Source organism: Triticum aestivum, chromosome 3D (assembly GCF_018294505.1).
Source record: "Triticum aestivum cultivar Chinese Spring chromosome 3D, IWGSC CS RefSeq v2.1, whole genome shotgun sequence".
Classification (NCBI taxonomy): Eukaryota; Viridiplantae; Streptophyta; class Magnoliopsida; order Poales; family Poaceae; genus Triticum; species Triticum aestivum.
In genome coordinates, this window is record NC_057802.1 from 515,907,283 (window position 1) to 515,927,581 (window position 20,299).

Consider the following 20,299-nt stretch of genomic DNA (forward strand, 5'->3'; position numbering starts at 1 on the left):
GATCTTCTTGGATGATAGTTATTTGATCTTGCTGAAAATTCCAGAAACTTTCTGTTCACGAAAACAATTGTTAAAAATTACCAGAACGTGATATGATATTGATTATAATTGCAGCAGATCAATAAACAAATTATTTAGGTCGTCCTATTTTGGCTGAATTTTTAGAGTTCCAGAAGTTTGCGTTAGTTACGGATTACTACAGACTGTTCTGTTTTTGACAGATTCTGTTTTTCGTGTGTTGTTTGCTTATTTTAATGAATCTATGGCTAGTAAAATAGTTTATAAACCATAGATAAGTTGGAATACAGTAGGTTTAACACCAATATAAATAAAGAATGAGTTCATTACAGTACCTTGAGGTGGTGTCTTGTTTTCTTTCGCTAACGGAGATCACGAGATTTTCTGTTAAGTTTTGTGTTGTGAAGTTTTCAAGTTTTGGGTAAAAGATTTGATGGATTATGGAACAAGGAGTGGCAAGAGCCTAAGCTTGGGGATGCCCATGGAACCCCAAGATAATCTAAGTACACCAAAAAGCCAAATCTTGGGCATGCCCCGGAAGGCATCCCCTCTTTCGTCTACTTCCATCGGTAACTTTACTTGGAGCTATATTTTTATTCACCACATGATATGTGTTTTGCTTGGAGCGTCTTGTATGATTTGAGTCTTTATTTGTTAGTTTACCACAATCATCTTTGCTGTACACACCTTTTGAGAGAGACACATATGATTCGGAATTTATTAGAATACTCTATGCGCTTCGCTTATATCTTTTGAGCTATATAGTTTTTGCTCTAGTGCTTCACTTATATATTTTAGAGCACGGCGGTGGTTTTGTTTTATAGAAACTATTATTCTCTCATGCTTCACTTATATTATTTGAGAGTCTTAAACAGCATGGTAATTTGCTTAAATTGGGAAATTAATCCTAATATGTTAGGTATTCAAGACTAGTAAAAAACTTTCTTATAAGTGTGTTGAATACTAAGAGAAGTTTGATGCTTGATGATTGTTTTGAGATATGGAGGTAGTGATATTAAAGTTGTGCTAGTTGAGTAGTTGTGGAATTGAGAAATACTTGTGTTGAAGTTTGCAAGTCCCGTAGCATGCACGTATGGTAAACGTTATGTAACAAATTTGAAACATGAGGTGTTCTTTGATTGTCTTCCTTATGAGTGGCGGTCGGGGACGAGCAATGGTCTTTTCCTACCAATCTATCCCCCTAGGAGCATGCGCGTAGTGCTTGGTTTTTGATGACTTGTAGATTTTTGCAATAAGTATGTGAGTTCTTTATGACTAATGTTGAGTCCATTGATTATACGCACTCTTACCCTTCCATCATTGCTAGACTCTTCGGTACCGTGCATTGCCCTTTCTCACATTGAGAGTTGGTGCAAACTTCGCCGGTGCATCCAAACCCCGTGATATGATACGCTCTATCACACATAAACCTCCTTATATCTTCCTCAAAACAGCCACCATACCTACCTATTATGGCATTTCCATAGCCATTCCGAGATATATTGCCATGCAACTTTCCACCGTTCCGTTCATCATGACACGTTCATCATTGTCATATTGCTTTGCATGATCATGTAGTTGACATCGTATTTGTGGCAAAGCCACCGTTCATAATTTTTCATGCATGTCACTCTTGGTTCATTGCCTATCCCGGTATACCGCCGGAGGCATTCATATAGAGTCATACTTTGTTCTAGTATCGAGTTGTAATCATTGAGTTGTAAATAAATAGAAGTGTGATGATCATCATTCATAGAGCATTGTCCCAATAAAAAATAGAGAAGAGAAAGGCCAAATAAAAAAAGGAAGGCCCCCAAAAAAAGGAAGGCCCCCAAAAAAAGGAACAATGCTACTATCCTTTTTCCACACTTGTGCTTCAAAGTAGCACCATGATCTTCATGATAGAGAGTCTCTTGTTTTGTCACTTTCATATACTAGTGGGAATTTTTCATTATAGAACTTGGCTTGTATATTCCAACAATGGGCTTCCTCAAATGCCCTAGGTCTTCGTGAGCAAGAAAGTTGGATGCACACCCACTTAGTTTCTTTTGTTGAGCTTTCATGCATTTATAGCTCTAGTGCATCCGTTGCATGGCAATCCCTACTCCTCGCATTAACATCAATCGATGGGCATCTCCATAGCCCGTTGATTAGCCGCGTTGATGTGATACTTTCTCCTTTTTTGTCTTCTCCACATAACCCCCATCATTATATTCTATTCCACCCATAGTGCTATATCCATGGCTCACGCTCATGTATTGCGTGAAGGTTGAAAAAGTTTGAGATTACTAAAGTATGAAACAATTGCTTGGCTTGTCATCGGGGTTGTGCATGATGAGAGCATTCTTGTGTGACGAAAATGGAGCATGACTAAACTATATGATTTTGTAGGGATGAACTTTCTTTGGCCATGTTATTTTGAGAAGACATAATTGCTTAGTTAGTATGCTTGAAGTATTATTACTTTTATCTGAATATTAAACTTTTATCTTGAATCTTTCGGATCTAAATATTCATACCACAATTAAGAGGGTTACATTAAAAATTATGCCAAGCAGCATTCCGCATCAAAAATTTTGTTTTTATTATTTACCTACTCGAGGACGAGCAGGAATTAAGCTTGGGGATGCTTGATACGTCTCCAACGTATCTATAATTTTTTATTGCTTCATGCTATATTATATTCTGTTTTGGATGATTAATGGGCTTTGTTATACACTTTTATATTATTTTTGGGACTAACCTATTAACCGGAGGCCCAGCCCAAATTGCTGTTTTTTTGCTTATTTCAGTGTTTCGCAGAAAAAGAATATCAAACAGAGTCCAAACGGAATGAAACCTTCGGGAACGTGATTTTTGGAACAAACGTGATCCAGAGGACTTGGACCCTACGTCAAGAAAGCAACCAGGAGGGCACGAGGTAGGGGGGCGCGCCTACCCCCCTGGGCGCGCCCTCCACCCTCATGGGGCCCACGTTGCTCCACCGGCGTACTTCTTCCTCCTATATATACCTACGTACCCCCAAAACAACAGAAGCATCCACGAAAACCTAATTCCACCGCCGCAAGCTTCTGTACCCGTGAGATCCCATCTTGGGGCCTTTTCCGGCGTCCTACCGGAGGGGGCATTGATCACGGAGGGCTTCTACATCAACACCATAGCCTCTCCGATGATGTGTGAGTAGTTTACCTCAGACCTTCGGGTCCATAGTTATTAGCTAGATGGCTTCTTCTCTCTCTTTGGATCTCAATACAAAGTTCTCCACGATTCTCGTGGAGATCTATTCGATGTAATCTTCTTTTGCGGTGTGTTTGTTGAGACCGATGAATTGTGGGTTTATGATCAAGTTTATCTATGAACAATATTTGAATCTTCTCTGAATTCTTTTATGTATGATTGGTTATCTTTGCAAGTCTCTTCGAATTATCAGTTTGGTTTGGCCTACTAGATTGATCTTTCTTGCAATGGGAGAAGTGCTTAGCTTTGGGTTCAATCTTGCGGTGTCCTTTCCCAGTGACAGTAGGGGCAGCAAGGCACGTATTGTATTGTTGCCATCGAGGATAACAAGATGGGGTTTATTTCATATTGCATGAGTTTATCCCTCTACATCATGTCATCTTGCTTAAAGCGTTACTCTGTTCTTATGAACTTAATACTCTAGATGCATGCTGGATAGCGGTCGATGTGTGGAGTAATAGTAGTAGATGCAGGCAGGAGTCGGTCTACTTGTCACGGACGTGATGCCTATATACATGATCATACCTAGATATTCTCATAACTATGCTCAATTCTATCAATTGCTCAACAGTAATTTGTTCACCCACCGTAATACTTATGCTCTGAGAGAAGCCACTAGTGAAACCTATGGCCCCCGGGTCTATTTTCCATCATATTAATCTTCCAACACTAGCTATTTTATTGCCCTTTTTTATTTTACTTTGCATCTTTATTATAAAAATACCAAAAATATTATCTTATCATATCTATCAGATCTCACTTTCGTAAGTGACCGTGAAGGGATTGAAAACCCCTTTATTGCGTTGGTTGCGAGGTTTTTATTTGTTTGTGTAGGTGCGAGGGACTCGTGCGTGGCCGCCTACTGGATTGATACCTTGGTTCCCAAAAACTGAGGGAAATACTTACGCTGCTTTACTGCATCACCCTTTCCTCTTCAAGGGAAAACCAACGCAGTGCTCAAGAGGTAGCAGTGATGCATAGCAACGGGAGGGGAGAGTGTTGTCCACGTACCCTCGTAGACCGTAAGCGGAAGCATTATGACAGTGCGGTTGATGTAGTCGTACGTCTTCACGATCGACCGATCCTAGCACCGAAAGCACGGCACCTCCGCGATATCCACACGTTCGGCTCGGTGACGTCCCACGAACTCACGATCCAGCAGAGTGTCGAGGGAGAGCTTCGTCAGCACGACGGCGTGATGACGGTGATGATGAAGCTACCGGTGCAGGGCTTCGCCTAAGCACTACGACGATATGACCAAGGTGGATTATGGTGGAGGGGGGCACCGCACACGGCTAAGAAATCAATGATCAACTTGTGTGTCTATGGGGTGCCCCCTGGCCACGTATATAAAGGATGGAGGGAGGAGGAGGCCGGCCCTCATAGGGCGCGCCCAAAGTGTGGAGTCCTACTAGGACTCCCTAGTCCTAGTAGGATTCCACCTCCCACATGGAATAGGAAAAAGGGAAGGGAGAAGGAGAAGGAAGGAAGGGGTGCCCCTTTCCCTAGTCCAATTCGGACTAGTCCATGGGGAAGGGGTGCGACCACCCTTGAGGCCTTTCTCTCCTTTCCCGTATGGCCCATTAAGGCCCAATACGAATTCCCGTAACTCTTCAGTACTCCGAAAAATACCTGAATCACTCGGAACCTTTTCGATGTCCGAATATAGCCTTCTAATATATCGATCTTTATGTCTCGACCATTTCGAGACTCCTTGTCATGTCCCCGATCTCATCCGGGACTCCGAACAAACTTCGGTCATCAAATCACATAACTCATAATACAAATCGTCACAGAACGTTAAGCGTGCGGACCCTACGGGTTCGAGAACTATGTAGACATGACCGAGACTCATCTCCGGTCAATAACCAATAGCAGAACCTGGATGCTCATATTGGTTCCTACATATTCTACGAAGATCTTTATCAGTCAAACCGCATAACAACATACGTTGTTCCCTTTGTCATCGGTATGTTACTTGCCCAAGATTCGAGCGTCGGTATCTCAATACCTAGTTCAATCTCGTTACCGGCAATTCTCTTTACTCATTCCGTAATGCATCATCCCGCAAATAACTCATTAGTTACATTGCTTGCAAGGCTTATAGTGATGTGCATTATCGAGAGGGTCCAGAGATACCTCTCCGAAACCCGGAGTGACAAATCCTAATCTCGATCTATGCCAACCCAACAAACACCATCGGAGACACCTGTAGAGCATCTTTATAATCACCCAGTTACGTTGTGATGTTTGATAGCACACTAAGTGTTCCTCCGGTACTCAGGAGTTGCATAATCTCATAGTCAGAGGAACATGTATAAGTCATGAATAAAGCAATAGCAACAAACTAAACGATCATCGTGCTAAGATAACGGATGGGTCAAGTCAATCACATCATTCTCTAATGATGTGATCCCGTTAATCAAATGACAACTCATGTCTATGGCTAGGAAACTTAACCATCTTTGATTAACAAGCTAGTGAAGTAGAGGCATACTAGTGATACTCTATTTTTGTCTATGTATTCACACATGTACTAAGTTTCCGGTTAATACAATTCTAGCATGAATAATAAACATTTATCATGATATAAGGAAATAAATAATAACTTTATTATTGCCTCTAGGGCATATTTCCTTCACCTTTGTCATCGGTATGTTACTTGCCCGAGATTCGATCATCGGTATCCTTATACCTAGTTCAATCTCGTTACCGGCAAGTCTCTTTACTCGTTCTGTAATGCATCATCCCGCAACTAAATCATTAGTCACATTGCTTGCAAGGCTTATAGTGATGTGCATTACCGAGAGGGCCCAGAGATACCTCTCCGGTACTCGGAGTGACAAATCATAATCTTGATCTATGCCAACCCAACAAACACCTTCGGAGACTCCTGTAGAGCATCTTTATAATCACCCAGTTATGTTGTGACGTTTGATAGCACACAAGGTGTTCCTCCGGTATTCGGGAGTTGCATAATCTCATAGTCAAAGGAATATGTATAAGTCATGAAGAAAGCAATAGCAATAAAACTTAACGATCATTATGCTAAGCTAACGGATGGGTCTTGTCCATCACATCATTCTCCTAATGATGTGATCCCGTTCATCAAATGACAACACATGTCTATGGTTAGGAAACTTAACCATCTTTGATTAACGAGCTAGTCAAGTAGAGGCATACTAGGGACACTTTGTTTTGTCTATGTATTCACACATGTATCAAGTTTCCGGTTAATACAATTCTAGCATGAATAATAAACATTTATCATGATATAAGGAAATATAAAATAACAACTTTATTATTGCCTCTAGGGCATATTTCCTTCAGTTGCCTCAAATGAACCCCAAGAAATCATTTTGCCTTTTATTCTTCTTTGTTATCCTCTGTGTATAGTTCTCATAGAAGAATTGAGCTAAAATTTTGTTTTTTTCACCAGGTTATAGTTTTTTTCTTGCATGTACATAGTTGGTAAAGTAGGTGTGAGCTAGTACTGGTCAACACTTCATTGCGATGTCGCCGCGGTTGCACGTTTGGAGCATATGCGTGTTCAAATTGAGTAAAGACTTTTGTGCGTGCAAATTTATTGAGTAGATGACGAGCCAACGTAGCTCACTACTTATGTATTAGGGTTAACTCCCTCATATGTCCCAAAGTTGTTTCAAGTGTCTCACATAAGTCTGGAAACTTACAAATATTACCATCCAAATTCAAAAGTGCAATTGATGAGTCGTGTGTATCCATAATTTCCTTCATATCGTTTGACCGTCTCATCTAGTGCATTAATGGGGACAACTCGAACAAGGGAGGCTTGGCGGCACATCTCTCACAAAATTCAGTTGAGTTTTCAATTTTTTTTTTTGCAATAACCATTCTACTATATATGTTGCCTCAGATGAACCCCAATAAATCATTTTGCCTTTTCTTCTTTGTTGTGTGTTCTTCTTGTCGAAGAACTAGTAGTTTTCTCTTTCTAGGCTATAATTTTTATCGTATGCACATAGTTGGTAAAGCGAGCGTGAGCTAGGACTGTCTCAACGTCACAGATACAACTAGCTTCCACGTTCTAATGAAATGTGGCTTCTCTAGTGTGCACTTCATTGTCATGTCACCACAATTTCAACGTTGGAGCATTCGTGTGTTCAAATTGAGTATCGAAGGCTTTAATTCATGCAAATATATTCAGTAGACGACGAGCCCATGTAGCTCACCACTTTTGTACTAGAGTTAAGTGCATCAAATGTTCCCAAACTGTTTCTAGTGTCTCAGGCAAGTCTTAAAACATGGAAAAATCGTCAACCAAATCTGAAAAATGCAATTAATGAGTTGTCTATACCCACATTTGACCCGCTAACATATGATCATCCCAGCTGGTGCGTTAAATGGTGACACGTCGAACAATGGAGGCTTGGCGACAGAATTCCCGCCACATTCAGTTGATTTTTCTTTTTCTTTTCAATAGCCATTCTGAACTACGTATGTTTCATCAAATGAACTTGAAGAATCATTTTTCCTTGTATATTCTTTCTTCTCCAGTGTGTCTTCTTCTTGCCGAAGAATGAAGTGAGTAATCGAGCTTCGTTTTTGGGGTTCTTTTTGCCTGTACGTAGTCGGTAAAGCACGCGTGGCTAGGACTAGCTCAACATCATGGACTACGAGATACACCTAGCTACCATGTTCTTATGACACACGGCTCCTCTGCTTTGCACTTTATCAGGATGTCATCACAATTGCATCTTTGGAACTTTCGTGAGTTGAAATCAAGTACCCGGAGACTTTAATGCATGCAAAATCTTCATCCAAATCCAAAAGCAGAATTAGCGAGTCGTCTAGATTCATATATGCCCCAATATCATTTTACCATCTCGGTTGGCATGTAACGGGTGATACCTCAAACAAGGGAGGCTTGACGGCATAATTCCCACCGAATTTTGTTGAGCTTTTTAGCAACACCGACATTATGTGTTGCCACTAATGAAAGACCATGAAATCATTTAGGCTTTGTTTCTTCTTTCTTTTCATTTTATGCATTCTTCCTCGTCGAGGAATCGAGCTAGCGGCTGAGTTTTCTTTTTTGGATATAGTTTTATTCGTGTGTACGTAGCTAGCAAATAAGATGTGAGTTGGGGCTAGCTCTTCGTCGTGCAGTACGAGATATAGCTAGGTTCCATGTTCTGGTGTGATGTGGCTCATCTGCTCTGCATTTCAACTTTCAAGGGTTCGCGTGTTGATTAGTGTACCTGAAGACTTTGTGCAAGCAAATATATTCGCCAGATGATGATCCAGTGTAGCCCACTACTTCCGTATTAGCGTGGAATCCATCTATTGTGCAATTACCCTAGCCAGCACGTTAGTTTCGGTGGGGTATGCGTTATGTACGAAATTGCCTATAAGTGGGGGCGTAGCTACGTATCGCTTCATGCGAGACCGTACAAGGTCTCGCTTCAAGGAGTGCCCTCCCAGTCACTAGTATTGGGCCAACCCAACTTCCTAGTTAGTTTGTTTTCCCCTTATGTTTCTTTCTTTCTTTCTATTTATTTTATTTATTTTCACTTTTGTTTATATTTTTGGAAAACTGTGATGCATATATTTCAAAACTTAATTACTTAAAAAAGTCAACAACCATTAATTTTAAAAAATTACACGCATTAAAACATATTTAAATTTTTTATGGGTTTCGAACAATATATTTACAACACTTAAAAAATGTTCACATTTTTCAAAATATTTTATGTGGCATTTCAAAAATATTTATAAAATGCAAGAAATGTCTGAATATTTATTATTTTTTACCATTCAAAATAGTTTACATTAAATTTTGAAAAATGTTCAGGCATTCCAAGAAATATGTCCGTGACATATTGTGAAAAAACTATACAATATAAAAAATATTTTCATGTAGTTTTTAAATATAAAAAAATGTTCATATCATTAAAAAATGTTCCAACGCGTGTTTCAAAAAATGTTAGACAAAAAATTTAAAAAAAAGTTCAAAGCATGTGGTTGTAAAGACGTTAATCATGTGTTGAAAAATCTTAAATGTATATAATAAAAGTTTTAGATATATATGAAAAACGTACAATGTGTGTTTCAGAAAATGTTTAACACGTACTCAAAAAAATGTTCAAAGCATGTTGTTGCAAAGATGTTGATGAAGTGTTGAAAAGATGTCAGTCATGTGTTGAAAAATGTACAATGTGTATAAAAAAATTAGACCTCAAAACTTGTATATTTAAAAAAATATTCATTATGTATTTTAAAAATGTTAAACGTGTATAAAAAATATCCGTAAGGTATACGAAAAATGTACAATGTGTATGAAATAGTTATAGACATGTTTTGGAAAAAGGAAATAAAAAATATAAATATAAAACTATAGTATTGGGCCTGTCCAATAACGCCGCGCTGTAGGCGAGAAGTATGAGGAATCGGTACTAGCGACGGAGCTTTGGCAGCGCCATCCTGGTCCAGTGGCCCCGCCCAAGAAAATACCTTGAGGACATGGGCGAAATATCCAGCAAAATCAGCCCAAAACTTGGTTTTGGTCGCCCCCGCCCATTGCGCCCCCTCGAACAATACTGGCCACCGCCAATAGTAGAAGCCTCAGGGGTAGTATGGTACCTTCGCAGCCCCTCGAGGCCTCGACCTCAACGGCTGTCGGTCTCTCGTAATCTCGCGGTACCGCTTTAAAACAGGCAGAGCCAGAACAGACCAGAACGAGCCCGATCGCCATTCCCCGCCGCCTCCAGCCTCCTGCGACCCGGATCGCGTTCCGTTCCTCCAGCCGAGGGATCCCCAACCCTAGCCCGGCAACCGTCCGCGCGGCGGCAGCGGCAGCGGCGATGGCGTCGTTCTCGGAGGCGCCCCCCGGGAACCCCGCGGCCGGCGAGAAGATCTTCAAGACCAAGTGCGCCCAGTGCCACACCGTCGACAAGGGCGCCGGCCACAAGCAAGGTGAGCGCCCCGACCTGGCCCTATGACGTCGATCGCGCCTCGTTTGTGTAGCCCGGTACCGATCGTGGAGTCCCATTTCGGGATTTGTTTTGCGGTTGGCGTCGGCGTACGTGTTCTGCCCTGACGCGAGGTCCTGTTTCGTGGGGGTTGTGGTTCAACTTGGGACGGGAATCCGGGAGGGATGAATCACATCGATTGATCGTAAATCCCGCGCGTTGTTCGCGTTTGGATCCCGGTGCGGTTCGTGAAATTGGTTGGTCCCGAACGAGGGCTGGTTGATTCGTGAAATGGGTGAATCCGTCTGTCTGGGCTATGTTGTTGGATCGATCGATGAATTGCCGGATGGCGTGCCTTTCTGTCAATGTACATGCTAATACGCATTAGATTCATGACCATGATGATTTTCCACCGATAGCAAGTGATCTGAAAGAGGCACTTGAAATGAACAATTCAAGTCTTGTTGCATTTCGTAAAACAGAATGAACAATTCAAAATACGCAATGTCCTTACTGGTGTTAATTGTATGGTTTAATAGAACACCTTTTGCCGTTATTCATGACACGGCATTGAATTTATGTGTGTTCAATGTTATAATTCAGTGACTAGCCTTGCCAATAGTTTGGCCTGCATTTATGTTTCTTTTTGACAAACAAGCAGGAGCACTGTCAATTCATTAAGGAGAAATAAGAGTGTTTACATATATGTGTTCAATGCTTATTTGTTTATAGTCTTCTGTAGGCTTTCAGTTTTGTGTAATTGTCTGAGAAAACATCTGTAGTGATGTCTGCAGGGTACTTACTAGTTTTGAACTGACGATACACTGTTGGAACTAAATTCGTTTGCTACGTGTCGCCGCTCTACAAAGCCAAATCTTGTTTAACCAAATGCCAAGTTAATGCCAGTCATTCTGATCTGCAGGGCCTAACCTGAATGGTCTGTTTGGGAGGCAGTCTGGCACAACTGCTGGATACTCTTACTCTACGGCCAACAAGAGCATGGCTGTGGTTTGGGAGGAGAAAACACTGTATGACTACCTGCTTAATCCGAAGAAGGTATGGTTAATGTCTACTTCTATATTTTATCATCAGTGGCCTGTGGGTATGTGAGACCTGCTGCCTTGTGCTGTGCACTTGTAATCAGATACTTGGGCAGTGTTCTAGCATTCCCTATTAAAGAGTGAATGTTTTTTTGAGGAATTGTTGTGAGTTTAGTGTCTTGGAAGTTCTTTTGAGAGGATTGATTATAATTGCTTCGTAGAGCTAAATTGTTGACTATTTCTATTCTCGAGGTCATTGTACAGTGACGAAACATTTCTTCATTTTGTGCTCTTCTAGTTTTCTCGAGGTCATTGTACACTGATGACACATTTCTTCATTTTGTGCTCTTCTAGTTTAATCTAGTTGCTCTTGAATTTACCTGATTATTTGATATCTCTGTTTAGCCATGTTATAGGTATATGTACCTGGAACTCCTTGACCTCTACGTAGAGATGTCCATTTCTTTAAAACTGTCTATTACTTCCTATCATTCATTCTGTTCATATTAGCAGGGACAATGTTTATGCTTTTTACTGAGCCAAAAATGCATTCTGTAAAATAATGAACTGTATAAACTTGATTTGATCTCAGAGGATGCCATGCATCTGGTTGATAGTCCCACCCTTGCAGGTGGTGACTTTTAACCTTATTAGATTTTCTCAAGATAAGAACACTGGCAACTTTAATTCTCACTAGGCCTTTTTATGTAATGATTGGATTAATAAGCATGGTCCTATTGAAATTTTAGATTTCTAATAGGAGCTTTACTTGGGAGAATAACCAGGATTCCCTGGTAGTACTTGCTACCATTGAAAGGATTTTTGCAACCCTGGATTGGGAGCATCATTTCCCTCTTAGAGCATCTCCAGCCATTGGCCCCCCCAGGACGCATAAAATCGCCCCCTGGGGGCGAGCCGGCGATTCGTTCGGCGCTGGGGGCGGTTTTGCGCCCAGTCGTTGCCCCCAGTCGCCGATTTTGGCCCACTTTTGAAGCCCCATTTCGGCGAAAAAGGCCCATATGAGCGAGAATAGGCCCATATTCGGCGTGGTTCGCCATGGCTCGGCGTTCAATTATCAACATAAATATTTTTTTATCACATATTTCATCACAGAAAATTTAAATACTTCAACAAAATAGTTCAACAACAAATAGTTCAATACAAATTATATAGTTCAACAAATAAAAACTCATATTTCATCACACGCCGCGCCCGGTGTCACCCTTGAGCCTCCATAGGTGCTCTATCAGATCTTGCTGCTGTTGATGATGCACCTGTGGGTCTCGGATCTCCTGACGCATACTGAGGTAGGCAGTCCAGGTTGCCGGTAGCTGGTGATCAACTTGGGCAAGAGGACCCTGCCTGTGGTATGGTTCAGTGTCAAACACTGGCTCTTCATGCTCGCTCTCAATGATCATGTTGTGCAAGATGACACAGCAGGTCATGATCTTCCACATTTGATCTTTCGACCACGTCTGAGCGGGGTACCGGACAACAGCAAATCGAGATTGGAGCACACCAAATGCCCGCTCGACATCCTTCCTGCAAGCCTCCTGAATCTTCGCAAACCAGGCGTTCTTGCCTCCAGGCACAGGGTTTTTGATGGTCTTCACAAATGTCGACCATCTCGGATAGATGCCCTCCTCCTCCAGCAGCGCGGCGAGCACTTCCTCGTCATCCGAGTCCATCGCCGAGGCAGGCAAATCGCCGAACACCTTGCGCGCGGTGGACGTGCACCCGCCGCTAAACTGCCCCTCCGCGGCCGGAAACGCCCAGCTGGTGTCGGAGGGGCTGCCGCGGCGAACCTCTGCTATTTTTCCGGCGGGGAATGGCTATCTACCGGTGAAGGGCGGCGGGGCGGCGCTGGGATATACCTAGTGGCGGCCGAGAGCGCGGGGGGTGGGAGGCGAGTCGGGGAAGAAAATCTTGACTTTTCACCTGACGGCGTGGGCCAGCCGCGCTTTTCCCTTGCGCCGGAGCCCCCAAGCGCCCCCCCCCCCCCCAGCGCGCCGGGTTCGGCCTGCGGCCGCCGGGCGGAAAAAAGGGCCGAACCGGCGCTTTTCGTCGTCCTGGGGGCACGACTGGGCCGCTCGAGCCTTACTCATTCATCTGCTGGATATGTTAGCCATGATTGTTTCTTAGACTCGTAGAATGAAATTCATTGGTTTTGTATGATCTCCTGGTAAAATTCCAATTACTATTCTCTTATGTGCAGTACATCCCTGGAACTAAGATGGTGTTCCCTGGACTGAAGAAGCCCCAGGAGCGTGCTGACCTCATTGCATACCTGAAGAGTGCCACAGCTTGAAAGGGCTTTGCTTTGCTGCTATGGTTCTAATGTTAATAAAAATAGACATTGCCACGGTGTCACTCTGGTTTGACGGGGTGCATTGCCGAGACATAAGAGTTTGGTACTAGCATTTCTCCTTATCTTGTTTTCTTCAGCAAAATGCACTGCTATAACGGCCGTTTCTCAGGCCTGTTGTGAACCTGTTGTTGTTGTTGATGGTCAGTTTGTGCATTTGGTTGGGCAGCGGATCTCAAGTATCGTGCGCCGCATACTCTTCATAATTTTCTTTAGCGCATAATATACTTGTATACAAATGCCCTACAGATACCCTATGCGTTGTACACACATACTTACTATACTAGCTCGTACTACTACGAACGAACACGAACTCAGGCAATGAAATGGTACATGGTGGATGGGGTAAATTTAAGACCCCGCAGCACCGGACAGTGCCAAGCAGGGGCATTGATGCGGTGTAGATGCGTTCCCTGGTCTGAAGTTTCCAATTCTGGTGTAAGGTTCAGGCATAGCCACCCCATAAGCCATGTGAGTGCAGAATGCAGGTAAAGGAAGCTAGCGCAATATTGCAACAGCTCACCATCATCTTCCCTCTGACATGGGCCAGAAACCACAGCCATCATCATCATGTTTTCTTTTATACTTCCCACAATTATCACCATGGTCGCCACGTAAATATTTTCCCTTCGAGGCTGAAAGCTCAAGGCACTCTTCCACCTGCAGTTGTAGAATGAGGGCAATTCAAATAAATGTGCGAGTAATAGCAAGAGAACTGCGTCAGGAACGAGCTATCAATATTCAATAGTACGTGACCTTTGATATAGCGCACCATGTTTTGCTCGATAAAATTGGAATGATTCAGAGAAGATTTGCTGGCCCCTGCGCAAGGATGACACGCACAAATCGAGAAAACCTTGTTATTACTGGAAGCGTTCCATGTTTTCTTCCTGTTTCCGTTAACCTTTGATGCTACTTCATTCAGTTATTCTGGCTTGTCCTCTGCACATTTCAAATTCCTCATTCTGCATCACAGAGAATGATGCGCCATCAGTAAGTAGGTATACACATTAAACATATTTAATTTCTTAGACGGAAAAAAGCTAGATATACCATAAAATCTTTCCCTAAAACATTTTCTCGGGGAAGCACAACGTGAGATAGGAAAGCAAGGTGCTAGGTGTCGAGGCGCGGATTAAGATCAGAAATCACAAGTAAAGTACTTGTCTGGCATTCAAATGGGCATGGTGTCCTGTCAACTCAAAAGGCACGACACGTAGAAATAGTGCAACACTGCCACCCATATGTAACCCCCTGCCAGTAAATCTCATCTTGTTTACATATGTTCCATGTTATTTTTTGCTAAGAGGTGGCAAGTGATATAACCCAGTTTGCTCAAAGTAGTGTGTGCGTGTAGAGTGGGGAGGGGGTTATGGCATGCACTTGCATCTTGAAGATGTATTAGTTCACTAGTTCACCAGAAACACAGTTGAAGTTTTAAAATTCGAAAATAATAATGGCATAGAGTTAGTATATCTCTATCATGCTAAAAATAAATTTTGAATTCTATCCATAACTCGCCCCGAGCTGTATAAAGTTCAAACCTGAACCTGGAGTGAATAGTAGTATCATTTTCTTCTATTCGAAACTTATCCTTTTGTTTCTTGAGTTGTGTGTTGAATTTTTATCTAAAACATTGTACATGCATGGTATATACTCCATGCTGTATGAATATAGTGTATGAGTATAGTTGTTTTTTCTTGGAGAATATATTTTCAAGATGATTTGAGTGCTGAACTAGATGTACACCTCAAAGGTGGTAATGTACCCATATCCCCCCAGGGCAGTGAGGGGTTGGTCATTTACCAGCATTTTAACACGATTCTTCTTCAGTTATTCTCGTTAATTTGGCTCTGCCTAGAGAAAATGATGAAGCCTTATCACACAAAAAATATCCAGTTATGTACACCACGAAAATGCGCGGGGAAGAGTAGCTGTAGGCGTGATGAAGACGCTCGCACGCATTGAAAGATGAGAAACCACCAAGCGCTTGGCCCGCACACAACACAACCGAGCATGCCATGCATAGAGCCATGTGAGCTCCAAAGGCTACAGCACACACGCCGCGCAGCTTGACGCCCTTTTGGTGTTCTCTGCCAGTAAAGCGAAGCCCATCTTGTGTGTCCCCTGTGTGCCGCTTCTTGCTAAGAAGTGGCAAATGAGACGTACGTGATGGGTGCGTATGTGTTGGTGCTGCGCAGTTACATCGATCCCAACGTTTTACAAGAGATTCCTCGCCTCCTCCTCTCCTCCTCCCATCCCACTCCATCACAAGATTCCCCGCCTCCTCCTCCCATCAGTGAGCGAGAGCGAGAGTGAGACTGAGACCAGCCGGTGGCCTCGCCCGTGCTCCATGGTGATTCTGCGCTCTCACAGGTAGGCGGTGCGGCGACCGGAAGGGAGCACCACCGGTTCGATCTGCTTACTTTGACGTGTCGACTTTCGGCCGTCTTCTTGGCTGTTTCATCGGTCTGATTTTCCAAGCAGGGACACGGAGACGGCGGAGATGGCGCAGGGGCAGGGCAGCCCGGACCTGGTTGGTTTCCAGTTCTACAAGCTCATGGCTGCCGGAATGTCCTGGGAGAAGCTGGTAATTACTCGCGCATTCTCTCCTAGCTAGCGCACCAAGCACGAGCTCGTCCCTCTCTCATCTCTCTGCTTGCTTACTGTTTCTTTCTTGGCGCCCGGCTGAACTGCAGGTGCTGCCTGACAAGTTCGTGAGGGGGCTCAACGGCCGCGAGCTCCGGGGCGTGAAGCTGCGGGTGGAGGGCGGAGGGGCGCGCGCGTGGGACGTGGAGGTCGTCGTCAACGAGTGCGGCGACATGCACCTCGGCAGGGGCTGGAAGGAGTTCGTCCGCGCCAACGGCGTAGAGCTGGGGCAGCTCCTCGTCTTCTGCTACGACGGCGCCGGCGCCGCCCTGCTCACCGTCAAGGTGTTCGACGACTCCGAGTGCGGGAGACACTGCAGCCAGCGCGAGGAGGAAAACGACAGCGCCGGTACGTTCCCTTCCCTTGTATCTCCCCTTGCAGTATATATCCTGGAAGTGACAGTGCGCGGGTGAGTTGAGCAGAAGAGGAGTCCCCGCCACCGGCGTTGCCAGGGAGTGGAAGCAGCAGCAGCGACGGCGTCGTCCATGGCGGCGGAGGCGGCGCCGCGCCGAGTCGGTTCACCGTGACGCTGGGGCAGTGCCACCTGGGCACCAAGAAGAAGCAGTACCTGGTGAGCTTTGGCTGTAAATTAACGTGCGCCCCTCCTCTCCTCGCATCTTTGGTTTCTGACAACTGTTTGCCGTGCCGATTAAGCAGAACGTGCCTGTGGAGTTCAGCCAGTCGCACGGGTTCACGGAGAAGGGCAGGGTGGTGCTGCGGATGCGCGGGCAGCAGTGGACCGTCTGCCTCAAGCACAGCAACCGGCGCAAGGGCAACGCGAGGACCCGCACGGCGCTGAGGTACGGGTGGAACCGGTTCCGCGTCGACAACGGCCTCCGCGTCGGCGACATCTGCTTCTTCCAGCTGGTGCAGGACGCCGGCGGCGACGACCCGGTGCTCAGCGTCGAGGTGCGCAAGGCGGACGGCACCATCGTCCAGTGACGACTACTGGTTCGTGTTAATTTGTGCCTTGAGCTTGATGTGATGGCAAATAAGCAAGGAATGGATTGTATGATGAACCACGATCTGGATGTTGGATGAATGAACTGCTTTTATTATTTAGTATTAGTAGTACTATAATCTGCGCTGGCCTCCGAGGTTGCCGATGCTGGTGGCACATCTTGCTGCTCATGGCCAGTTGCATGAGGCTGTGCATTTCCTCCCTTGTTCCTGGTTGACAGCATCGCCTTCTGGAACTGAACCATGTCTACCGCAGGCTTGTTGTTGGCATATGCAGTAGCTTCAGTTGAGCCCCCTTTGCACCTGGCCTGATCAGTGTACCCCTGCTGTGCCGATGCACCGGGCAGTGGATAGGCTGAAGTGATCGCCATCATCTTCATGTAGATCGAGACGATTCAGCAGATCCTCAACCATCCTCACTCTCCTTTGCCTTCCTTCTGGAGCCATCTTCACGAAAACAGATCAGATGTAGAATTACACGCACTAGCCAGTTCACCAAAGAACTCAATCTGATGAGGAAAGCTGGGCTATGCATTTAACGTCAACACTCCCTCAATTTTTTTATTTTTAAATTGCGCCAGCCGAGTCTTAAACTCAAAACCGATACCAAGTAGAATTACACGCACCAGCCAGTTCACCCAAAAGCTCAAACTGATAAGAAAATATGGGCTAGAAATTTATACGTCAACATCAGAGACACCCTCTATTACACCACGCGAGCCCTAAATAGACCAAGGCCAGGAAGGAGTGTAGGGGCTCTCCCTAGATTAGCCCGAGTCGTTCGAGGGGATGTGTGTTAGAGCATCTCTAACCGATCCTCTATCGGTCATCAAGTGCGATCACGGCTGGTGCTGCACCTCGTCTCAAGCATGCCGACACATCTCGGATGAGTTTTTTACAAGTGTGAAAAGGACGGAGTGGGTGCCATTTTGTGCGGTTGTTCTCAGGATTTGTATCAATTTGAAACTCATTGTTTGCTTAAAATTGTATGTAGGAAGGATGCAAGTTTCGGTAATGGGAAGAAGAATACATTAATCTATTGATAGCGAAAAATCTGCTAGATGTTGGTGCACTAGTTGCTAGAGGTAAGACTAGAGAAAGCCCATCAATCACTGCACATTGAGTCTCGTCTACTCTTTTCAGTTCTCACACAACGTCTCTCATCAACAGATACGTCCCGAGGCCGAGGGGACTCTTCCTCATTGAGGGAGTCCTGGACTAAGGAGTCCTCGGGCGTCCGGCCTGTTATCCATGGGCCGGACTGATGGGCTGTGAAGACATGAAGGCCGAAGACTGTACCCGTGTCCGGATAGGACTCTCCTTGGCGTGGAAGGCAAGCTTGGCGATCAACTATGATGATCCCTTCCTATGTAACCGACTCTATATAACCCTAGATTCCCTCGGTGTCTATATAAACCGGAGGGTGTAGTCCGGAAAGGATATACACATTACCATAGTCATACAGGCTAGGCTTATAGGGTTTAGCCATTTCGATCTCGTGGTAGATCAACTCTTGTAATACTCATATTCATCAAGATCAATCAAGAAGGAAGTAGGGTATTACCTCCATAGAGACGGCCCGAACCTGGGTAAACATCGTGTCCCCTGTCTCCTGTAACCATCGACCCTAGACGCACAGTTCGGGACCCCCTACCTGAGATCCGCCGGTTTTGACACCGACATTGGTGCTTTCATTGAGAGCTCCACTATGACATCGACGAAAGGCTCGATGGCTCGCCTTGTCCTTAAAGACAACATCACCTCCGGGGAGGTTCTGGCCCCAGGCCAAACCCTCCGGCTGGGCGGCTTTACTATGATCGCTCGTTCGGCCGTTGAGCCGACGATGACCTCTCGGGCCATCGAAAACCCCCTTCGCATCAACTCCGAACACTCCAAGCAGATGGATTCGACAGAGTTTTCGTCCTTGAACGAACTCCTAGATCGCATCGCCGCTTTGGGAATCGCCACAGATTACGATCGGATCGGGCCTAAAACCGATCAAGGAGAAATCAAAACTCCACCGGTCACCCACCAGATAGCGGTAGTCGAGGAGCAGGACGACGAGTCTTCTTGTATATCAAAGACGGACTATGTTCGGATCGCCGATCAGGAAGAGCCGGATACCCACCAGCGAAAGGATGCGACTAGCCCTCCGAACATAGAATCGGACGGCAGTCCTAAGCAATCAGAAGATATTCCGGAGCCCGGACTGTTGAGTCTGGAAGGTCTTCAGACTCCGGATAATCGGTCAGGTCAGGGTTCGGATTTAATTCCACCCACCCACCCCTACATAGACGCCCTCATGAGCATAAAACAGTAGTCTCAGGAAACGGTTCACCACTTCTGGGCCAGATTCCTCCTTGTCAAAGACAAGGTAAAAGATTGCCGCGACGAGGACGTGATATCAGCGTTCCGCAACAATTGCGCGGACGAAGGAATCCTCAACGCCATCAATCGGCGCTGCATACTGAAGTTCGCTGACTTAGCAACTATCGTACAGAAGTACAACGCAATGGAAAGCGCCTGGAAAACTCAGGCAGCTTGCTGGGGACCGTCGGTCCCAACTCAACTCCTCCTACAGGCGAAGAGGGCGCACCCCCGTGGCACGCCCAATCCAACAGTCAAGAAACATAAACCCATTACGCGGCACGACACCGTTCTGGAGGGATGGCTCGATGGACCATGCAAAATACACACGACACCAGATACCGTGGCAACCCACAACCTTAGAGCTTGTTGGATACTCCGGCAAGTAGCCAAGAGCGGCGAGGACATCCTTATCAAGGACGCCCCAAAACAGCACCCTCCAGAAAACGACGACACAAGAGTATTGACGGTCTTTGAGACATTCGCTTCAAACAACAAGCGCAAAAGAGCACTTCGTGACCTCGCCGAAGTCTGCCAAATCGCCGCAATAAACCCTTGGAATGACACGGCCATAACATTTAATGCCGGTGATGAACCGAAGTACAGGACAGTCCGAGTGCCAGCCGCATTAGTCCTCAGTCCCATCGTGGACGGGTTTCGACTTACCAAGGTCCTCATGGACGGCGGCAGTGGACTAAACCTCATTTATGAGG

General features: G+C 45.0%; 2 protein-coding genes and 1 non-coding gene across 3 annotated transcripts; all 3 read left to right on the top strand.

Moving 5' to 3' along the window:
* Window positions 1-9,931: 9,931 nt before the first annotated feature.
* Window positions 9,932-13,789, top strand: LOC123075160 (cytochrome c). Its single transcript, XM_044497825.1, has 3 exons — window positions 9,932-10,209; window positions 11,128-11,261; window positions 13,461-13,789. The coding sequence occupies exons 1-3, from the start codon at window positions 10,098-10,100 to the stop codon at window positions 13,551-13,553; spliced, it is 339 nt and encodes a 112-aa protein (XP_044353760.1). The 5' UTR covers window positions 9,932-10,097; the 3' UTR covers window positions 13,554-13,789.
* A 584-nt stretch (window positions 13,790-14,373) lies between these two features.
* Window positions 14,374-14,478, top strand: LOC123081135 (U6 spliceosomal RNA). Its single transcript, XR_006438648.1, has one exon. It is a non-coding gene; the product is annotated as a U6 spliceosomal RNA (small nuclear RNA).
* Window positions 14,479-15,616: 1,138 nt separating this feature from the next.
* LOC123075161 (B3 domain-containing protein Os03g0212300) lies at window positions 15,617-17,339 on the top strand. The gene is made up of 5 exons (XM_044497826.1): window positions 15,617-15,986; window positions 16,098-16,200; window positions 16,310-16,607; window positions 16,682-16,830; window positions 16,917-17,339. The coding sequence occupies exons 1-5, from the start codon at window positions 15,793-15,795 to the stop codon at window positions 17,199-17,201; spliced, it is 1,029 nt and encodes a 342-aa protein (XP_044353761.1). The 5' UTR covers window positions 15,617-15,792; the 3' UTR covers window positions 17,202-17,339.
* Window positions 17,340-20,299: the final 2,960 nt, after the last annotated feature.